This window comes from Vombatus ursinus, unplaced genomic scaffold, assembly GCF_900497805.2.
Source record: "Vombatus ursinus unplaced genomic scaffold, bare-nosed wombat genome assembly UNPS02014798.1, whole genome shotgun sequence".
Classification (NCBI taxonomy): domain Eukaryota; kingdom Metazoa; phylum Chordata; class Mammalia; order Diprotodontia; family Vombatidae; genus Vombatus; species Vombatus ursinus.
The window spans coordinates 61,884,051-61,893,969 of record NW_020954576.1 but is presented as its reverse complement, the minus strand read 5'-3'; the positions used below and the strand labels follow the sequence as shown (position 1 = coordinate 61,893,969).

Genomic DNA, 9,919 nt, shown 5'->3' with positions numbered 1-9,919 from the left:
AGATAGATAGATAGATAGATAGATAGATAGATAGATAGATAGATAGAAATATATAACACATATTTATATGCACATATATACATATATAAACACATATACATGTCTATATATACATAAATGCACATATATAAAATATATTACACATGTGTGTATGTGTATGTGTGTGTGTGTGTGTGTGTGTGTGTGTGTGTGTACATGTCTCAGGGTCCCATCCATCTCTAGATCCTTTTATTTATTATCAGTAGTTTTCTTTCATTTATGTCCTAGGTTTTGCATTGTCAGCATTATAGACTTGTGATCTTTTTTTGCCCTAGTGTCTAAATATCTTTTATGTATGTATGCCATGGGAACTCAACTCATAAATTACCTTCCCCTAATTGCCTGCATATATAGTGTAGGGCAACACCTTAATTCTGCTGCATGTTTCCTAGCAAGGTTTGTTGCTGATCCCTACCACAGTAAGCTAGATGGGCATCTTTGCTTTATTCTTCTGATGGGTTTCATCTCTTTTCCAGTCCACTTATTCTCTTTAAAATATTAGGGAAATATGCAATATGTCATTCCCTATTCTATATAGGATGTCTCAGAAATGGATAGTGTCCAATCCATGTCATTCATTTTAAACCCAAAATCATGCTTTGAATTCGTCGAGTGCCTTCCTGTAGATCCATACTACACTAAGTGACTTAAGAACACAGCTCCTTTCTCTCAAGTGTGCTCTTGTATACTCATGTTAACTCTCTCAGACTTTCTGAATTAAAGCAGCAGAGCTGGGATTGGAATGAAGCTCCTTTTGTTCTTTTGTATATCAAGGGTCATTTTCACCACAGTAGAGTATCTCAATAATTCCATAATTCAATTGCATTCAATTCCACAAACATTCCACTACACATGTCATTGCAAAACTTTCCCTTCTACTTTGTAGGAAAGTCATCATCAGTGTTGAGGCAGGGTGGTGTGATGGATAGGGCAATAGACTTGAAATTAGAAAGAATCAGGTTCTAGTCCCACAGCAGACATTTACTGGCAGTCTGACCCTGGGAAAGTCACTTCACTTCTTTGCTTCTCAGTTTCTTTATCTGTAAAATGAGGCAACTAGAATCATTGTGCTTTAGGGTCCTTTCTAGCTATCAATCTGTGCTCTATGAATCTATCATCTTTTCATATTCTTCCTCTTTTACTCCAACTGTGCTCCAGATACCGTCTCCTCTAACCACTTTAGGGACCTTATTCAGCAATTATTTATAGAGCACTTTAAGGTTTGCAAATTCTTTACATATATTATTTCATTTTATCCCCACAACAACCCTGCAAGGTAGGTACTGTTATTTTTCCCATTTTGCAAATGAGGAAATGAAGGCAGGCAAGTTAAATGAATTTCCTAGGGTCATACAGTAAGTACCAAAGGGAGAATTTGAACTCATGTCTTCCATACTCAAAGTCCAACACTCCATGTACTGTACCACTTAGTTGCTTCAAACATATATAGATCTACTCTATCTTGAAAGAAAAACCTTGGGGCAACTAGGTGGCGCAGTGGATAGAGCACCGGCCCTGGAGTCAGGAAGACCTGAGTTCAAATTTGACTTCAGACACATTGCTTCTCTTGAGAGGGTATGAGGTTAAATTCTGGACCACCCAAAACTAGCCTCTCTGTATATTAGACATCTCCCTTCCTCACTTTCTCATGGGACCTCTTACGACTCCCTATGTACCACTCTGCTCCTCACAGACCCTTCTTAAATTTCTGGAAAAGTTCCTTAGCTTGCTTATTTTCTTTTCCCTCATAGACTGTACATACCTTGGCTTTAAAATACTAATTCCCCACAATATCCCTGTGAGCTAGTAATATCCTCCCACTTAAACAGAGAAAAGTGACTTATTCCGTTTCATCAAAGGAGTTGTTTGAAAAGTCAACAAAAGAACCCATGTCTCCTTTCTATCAATCCAGTTTTCTCTCCTCTTAATAATGACTCATTTACATAGTGTGTTCAGGCTTACAAAGCATTATCCTCCATATCAGCCTAGTGAGATAGGTAGTACAAACATTATCTCCATTTTACAGATGAGGAAACTGAAAATTAAACAGACTAAGTGACTTGCCTATGGTCAAAGCTATTAAATGTGAGAGAAGGATTTTAAACCCAAGACCACTATATCAGGTCCAACAGGTTTCCACTACACCACATTGCTTATCATTATTTTTACATATAGAAACTTACAGTCAATTCTATATTAATTCCTTTGATAACCTTCATCCTAATTTGCTTTTGGAAATCCCTCAGGGACATACTGCCAGCAGAGAGAGGTGGAAGCAATCATGGAAGGTGATGAGGATGATCGTAGCTGCTGCTGCTGTAAACCAGGTCACCTGCCCCATCTGTTGTCCTGCAATGCAGCTTTCAACCTACGTTGGCTGACTTGGGAAATCACTCGAACTCAGTACATCCTGGAAGGATACAACATCATTGACAATAATGCAGCCACCATGCTACAGGTCTTTGATCTGCGAAGGATCCTCATTAGATATTACATCAAGGTATCGATTCTTTTCACAAGTGGACAATTGAGAAGGGTTTTTTGATTGAGTTTAGGGTTTAGAGCACTGGACCGGAAATCCAGAGAGCTGGATTCTATTCCCAGTTCTGCTATGGGTGGATCAGCCATTTCTCATTTGGACCTTTCCTTTGGTGTCCAAAAAATATCATCAGTAGTTGCCAGTGATAATAATGATGAAAGTAGATAAGACCTTGAAATATTACCAACACCTCAATATCTATGCTATTATATGTAACATGAGCATTTATATAATGCGGTGATTGCCCCCCTTGGATTGAAAATGCATTTGCAAAGACCTTAGAGGAATCCAAAATCTTTGAATACAGTAAGTTCATTAATAGATTTCACCAGAGAAACTCCCCATTTCCAAATACTGTTCATTAAACAAACAAAAATAATAGGCAGTTTGTGCTGCCTTCATTCTTGTTCCAGCTAGGAGGACATTTCTTCTCAGTGCCCCTTTACATACGTCTGTCTAAAACAGTAGTCAATCTGATGTGGGTAAGCCCATCTTTACTTGTTTACTTTCTGAGCAAGGTAAGAATCCCCTAGACAGGGTATGAAATATCCTTTTCCCCGAGTCCTCCTTGGTCTACTGATGAGGCCCTTTGTTCTGGTCCTGACTCAAATTCATGACTCAATTCATACATACACACACAGATGGACCTGGAGGGAGGCCTAATAATGCAGAAACTCAGAAGAGGACCAGAGCACCAATGGTATGGTAATTAAATCAGTACACAGATGAAGCAGTGACTAGGGAAGGTTTCAACCAAGAGACAGCAAGACACAGAGCAAAGCCCAGCCCTGGATTTGGAGGAGCAAACGTGCAATTTGTCCTTTGTTGGGGCCTCATCTGGGACAATTTTACAGGTCACATGGATTGTGCAGGTCTTTGGGGGAAGGTTGGCATGCTGAAATTGTGGGAACTCAACTCCCTAGCAGCCCCAAAGTTCTTTTACCTTCTGGGGGTTTACATTCAGGATAGTTCCACCTTCTATAGCAAAGATAGCATGTGCCCCTTGAGGAAGTGGAGATCTACCAGCAGGTAGGGGTGTTACTTGACTTTCTAGCAACCTGTGTAATCTCTTGTTCAGTACAGGAGCCAAGGCATTACTCTAAGCATGAAGAATTGTATAGTTTATTTGGAAAGGCGGACATCCACTGCAAAGGGGGAGTTTTACTGACCATTTATGGGCATGGGTATGGATCCCTTTGCATTTTCTGGAAGCCAAGACACCTTATCAGCAACAATATGAGATGGATTCGGATGTTCCCAGAGCAAACCTTAAGTGGGGGCACAAATTATTATTGAGTTGTCATTGGGAAACCTTCAAGATTGAACCAGTTCTGGTGAATCTCAAGCTGATATTTTGAGCCATAGGATTGATTGTTTTTTTGTTGTGTTTTGTTTTGGTCTAAAACTATGACTCTGTCAGTGTAGGAAATTCCGAGTGTAAAGAATTTCCAACTTCTGCCTCCATACAGATCAGCAACTCATCTATAAATTATAGCCTTAGAAAGTTGCCTGGGGCACTAAAAGCCATAAGGTACAAATTTAAGAAAGGTATAGAAAATATATGCTGTTTTGGAATCTTTCCCTTGGAGGCAAAGTGTCAAAATGTATAAAAGTAGAATAGGGGAAAGGGGACATGATTATGGTTATCTTGGAAAAAAATGTTTCCTGAAGAAGAAGTTAAGGTCATAGAAAGTGACTATGGGATAAGACAGGGGTGTCAAACATGTGGGCCCATGATACTTCTGAGGGTAAAATGTACTTGGGAAATATTTAATGAAATAAATAGCTTAATATAAAAAGAAATATATAAACATGTGTGTTAAGTCAATATGTAGCCAACAGAGATTCTTATATGTAATTTAGTGCCCCTGCTTCTATTCAAGTTTGACTTCACTGGGGTTGGGTATAGTTTGGGGTGACTTAATAAAGCCCCTGCCCTTGACATCATAAACAATAATAATAGCTGGTGCTTATAAAGTATTTAAGGTTTGCAAAGTACTTTACAATTATTACCTCATTTGATCTTCACAACAACCTTGGGAGGTAGGTGCTAGTATTTGCATTTTACAGATGGAGAAACTGAGTCAAAAAGGTTAAGTGACTTGCCCAGGGTCACACAGAAAAAAATGAATGCAAAAGGGCAGGGTGCCAAATATAGCATTGATCAAAAAAGGATAAATATCTTGATTTGAAACGTCTGAATTCAGTTACTGCTAGCTAATGAACTACATCTCTCAACAACCTGTGACAATGCATGTTACCTTCTGAAAGAAGATGCAGCAACATACATTTTTAGATATGGCTGCTGTATGGATTTATTTGCTTGATGATGCTTAATTGTTATATTTTCATTGGGGGGTGGGGAGAGATTGGGAGATAGCAATGGTAAATCCAAAAAGAAAAAAAAAGAAGAGCCCAATGAACCCTTTTTAAAGGTATAAAAAGGAGTACAGGAGGCAGTATAGGCAAAAATTAAGCTAGTTACTAAGACTCACACAGACTAAATGTATGAGGAAGGAAAAAGGAAGGAAGGAAGGAAGGAAAAAGGAAGGAAGGAAGGGAGGGAGGTAGGAAAGGAAAGGAAAGGAGAGGAGAGGAGAGGAGAGGAGAGGAAAGGAAAGGAAAGGAAAAAGAGAGGAATAAAAAGGGAGAGAGAAGGAAGGAGGGAAGGAGAAATGGAAATGTAGATAAAATGAGATAGTATTTGTAAAACACTTTGTAATTTAACGTGCTATATAATTGCTAGCTAGCTAGCTAATTGTAGTTGTAAAAGCAGCAGCAGCAACTGTAGAAATAGATGCTTTTTAAAACTAGACTTGTGATTTTATCCCTGAAGGGAGATATAAGGGTGTGTGTGTGTGTGTGTGTGTGTGTGTGTGTGTGTAGAATGGACCATAGGTTGGCTGATGCAAATTCCTCATATGGAAGAGGCTAGAGAACCTGTTTCTAAAGAATAATGATTTTGATTTTAAATACACACACACACACATATATGTATATAGTTTTAGATATATCATTCAACCATTCAGTCATATATGACTTCATGACCCCATTTGGGGTTTTCATGGAGTGATTTGCCATTTCCTTCTCCAGCTCATTTTTCTTTTTCTTTCTTTCTTTCTTTCTTTCTTTCTTTCTTTCTTTCTTTCTTTCTTTCTTTCTTTCTTTCTTTCTTTCTTTTCTTTTCTTTTCTTTTCTTTTTTTTAGGCAACTGGGGCTAAGTGACTTGCCCTGGGTCACACAGCTAGTAAGTGTCAAGTGTTTGGTCTGAGGCCAGATTTGAACTCAGGTCCTCCTAACTTCAGGGCCAGTGGTCTATCCACTGCATCATCTAGTTGCCTCCCTAGCTCATTTTTCTGATGAGGAAACTGAGGCAAATGGATTTCAGTGACTTGCTTAGGGTCACACAGCTACTAAGTGTCTGACGCTGGATGTGAACTCAGGTCTTCCTGACTCCAGGCCCAATGCTCTGTCTTATCCACTGTGCTACCAAGCTGCTTAGTGTGTGTGTGTGTGTGTGTGTGTGTGTGTGTGTGTGTGTACGTGTGTGTATGTGTACGTAAATATGTATGTATTTTTAATGTTATATATTAAAGGCATTTCCATTATCTGCCATCATAATTCTCTGTGTATACATGTATGCATGAGTGTGTGTATGTGTATGTGGAATGAGGATTGCCTTGACCAATGCAAATTTCTCATGTGGAAGAAACTTAGGAGCCTGCTTCCCAGAGAGAGAGAGAGAGAAAGAGAGAGAGACAGAGACAGAGACAGAGACAGAGAGAGATAATAAAAATTTAATTTAATTTAAATTTAAAATATTTATCATATTTGATGTTACAGAATAAAGATATTTCTATTATGCCATCATAATTCTTTGCATATGTGTACATGTATCAATATGTGTAAAAATGTATGCATGTGTATGCAAATGAGATGCAATAGTACCCCTCAAAATATTTCTCAATTTAGAACAAGTTAATCTAAAAGAGAAAAAGATTCTTTCTATCCCTATAGAAATCACTTATATTAAATGCTAGTTTATCACTTAATTACAGTGGGAAGTGTGGTACCCTTGGTTCCTGCAGCTATGTCATTGTCTAGCTATGCGACCTTGAGCAAGTCACATATAAACTCTGACCCTCAATTTCTTCATTTGTCAAATGAGAAAGTTGGAGTAAATGATTAATCAGTTAACCAACAAACATTTACTAAATATCTACCATGGTCTAGGCCTTGTGATCCTTCACCTTCTTTCCAGACCTTACATTCTATAATTCAAAGCTACCACTTTCAGTAGGCAATTGCTAAAATGGGGTTTAGCAATATCTTTTTTTGGGGGGGGGTTGGGGGTGGCAGGAGTGAGGGGGGCAGGTAATGCTAGGATGCACTTCACTTTTAAGCTAGCAATGCAGAATCTCAGAATAATTAAATAGCTACTTAAAATGGAGGAACCAATTCTTTTCAGGAAGAAAAAAAATTAATGATGTCTTCTGTCCTTGGTTGCTGAGTGAATGAAATTGCTTTGGTTTCTCTGAACTGCATCAAGTTTTAAGAGTTTAGTTTCTTTCTTTTTTTTTTTTTGACAGGAAAGCTGAGAAGGAAGAAAAAAGCCCCCAATAATTCCTTTACACGAACGGACTTTTTTTTGTTCTCTCCTAATAAAGTGGGTCAGTTCCCCCAGCCTCTCTGCATATATTTGAAATCATTTCCTTCCTGACGACTTGAGATTTTCCCCTGTGCCTCCTCTATCTCTCCTCAGTTTATTCCTGTTTAAATACCTCTTAGTATTCAAGAAATCAGCTATCTCTGAGTGCCCTGTTTTGCAGTCTCTTCAAAGAGAAAATGTGTTTATCTGTTGTTTTGCAGGTTGAGGAATGAAAAATATATCACACCTGTGAACATGTTGTACTGTCTGTCTGTATGTCTTTATCCATCTCCCTAGAATTACTCTATATTAAAATACTGATCTGCTCTTTAAATGACAATTCAGGCAGATCTGTGACATCAGTGGCCAGATATTTTTAAGTGACTTGAGAAGGACTGCTATCTACAAAGGGCTTCAGGATATACACCATCTTTTTTTTTTGTTTGTTTGTTTGTTTAAATCTTGCTCACTGATACTGCATGTTTATTTATCAGTTTTATTTAGTCCTTTTATGTCTTTCATTCTGATGCATCCTGAAGAATTTTACATGCTGCTATCATCCATGATATCATCAGTCCTAAGAAATCAGGATGAAAAATGTGTTATGTGGCTTACAATCTGTTTCTGGTCGTCTTGTCCTACAAACCTATGACAGATGTTGATATTATAATCTTCTTTATCTATCTAGGAAAGCTAAGGCAAAGAGAGATAGGTTACTTTTTCCAGGGTCACAGAGCAAATGACAAGAACTTTTAGCTCTCAGAGTTCCAAATCCTTGCAAACCTCTCTGAGTGATAGCCATTTTCAAGTAACTCCAGGTATCCACTGAAAGTAACTATAATGATGAATTAATAAGCCATGTTTCCTTGTTTTTCTGTTTTTCTTATGTGGTGAGCTTGATGTGGACATTTGGAGGCAAAACTTTACTGTACCTAAACTCTGAGAGAGATAAGATTGCTTTTTGTCTTTTTCTTTTTTTAAGCAGCTTGGTGGTGCAATGGATAGAGCACTGGGCCTGGAATCATGAAGACCTGAGTTCAAATCCAGTCGCAGACATTTACTAGCTGTGTGACCCTGGGCAAGTCACTTAACTTGCCTCAATTTCCTCATCTGTATAATAATAGCATCTACTTTTTTGGGTTGTTGTGAGGATCAAATGAAATAATAATCTTAAAGTGGGACAATTGACTTCATCAGGATGTGTTTAGTAACAGCGTGAGGCAGTGTGGTGAGTATATAGACAGTTGGACTCGGAGTCAGGAAGACATAGGTTCAAATTCATCTTATGACTCCTACTAACTGTGTTGATTTCTTAGTGCCCTAGGCTACGCTAAGACTGTACACTGAATTGATAAAGGAAGTTTCTCCCCTATAGCTCCCTTCAGGGATGAAATCAGAAGTCCAGTTTTTTTAGAGTACCCACCACCATTACTACTACAACTGCTACTACTAGTATTACTACTACTACTACTACTACTACTACTACTACTACTACCACTTCCACCACTATCACCACTACTACTACCACCACTTTCACCACCACCACCACCACTACTATTACTACTACAGCTATTACTAATGTTGTTGTTTGTCCTTCATTCTCTAAGAGGACCATGACATTGGGAAGGTGATGTCATGACTTGCAAGTGGTTTGGATTTAAGTGAGGGATGGCTGTACAAAGTCACCAGCCTCACCCTCTCCTCTGGAGTCATCTGAGTCCAGTGGCAAGATATAGATCTGAATGACTGGAGATGGCCCAGGATGCAGTGGGAGATCTTGGCCTTTTTAAGCTAAGTTCTTTCCCAGGTCTCAGTTTGTCTGAAGTGGTGCTCATTCAGTGATTAAGGCTAGATAAGAATGAGGCAAAGAATGACCTCTTTTACCTACTCAAAAAAAAAAAATCAATCTAGGAGGGAAAAACTTTCAGGGTTTCTGGTCTTTACTACTACTATTATTAAAACTATCAGTACTACTACTACTACTAGATAGATAGCTAACTTTTATATGTCACTTTTTTTTGAAAAGAACTTTTCAAATATTATCTCATTTGATCCTTACAACAATCCTAGAAGGTAGGTGCTATCATTATCCCCATTTTACATTTAAGGAAACTGAGGCAAACAGAAGTTAAGTGACTTAGTAAATATCTGAGACCAAATATGAACTCAAGTCTTCTTTACAGTAGGCCCAGCGCCCTATCCACGGAGCCATTTACTGCTACCCTGTGGACTTCATGTTCCTGGGCTCATTTTGGAGTCTGAGGCTGTCAGGAACATTTAACAGAGGAGTCTCTGTTACCATTAAGTAAGAGGATAATAGTATTTTTTCAGCTCTGAAGGATTAGAATATTTCCCTCATTACTGGGTGGAGCTTTCTCAAATCCATCAGTACATTAGCATCTGGGAAAGGCTGAGTCCACCATTTTATATTCATTTAGCCAGAGGACAGCATGGAAGGACACAACAGACTGGAACAAAACCAAGAAAAGGTAGCCATTCTTCTTGGTTTCCCTAGTGGGGAGGAAGGAACAGTGGGCTGCTGGGGTGGGGACCATCACAGTGGGTGTGAGGAACTAATGACTATTATTTGTAAGATGAATTACCTACTTGTTTCCACACATCTTGGGGGCCTGAGCCTTTCTTTATCCAAGGCAGCTTCTATGTGCTGCTTTCATTTTGTTGTTTGGAGGGCC

The 9,919-nt window shown here is 38.6% G+C and overlaps 1 protein-coding gene across 1 annotated transcript in view; it reads left to right on the top strand.

Annotated features, from left to right (window-relative positions):
* The window catches only part of LOC114049455 (pecanex-like protein 2), a 369,169-nt gene that overhangs the window by 317,043 nt on the left and 42,207 nt on the right, over window positions 1-9,919 (top strand). The window contains exon 26 of the mRNA XM_027870706.1: window positions 2,286-2,539. Within this exon, the coding sequence (XP_027726507.1) occupies window positions 2,286-2,539 (254 nt within the window). The remainder of the gene's footprint in view (window positions 1-2,285; window positions 2,540-9,919) is intronic.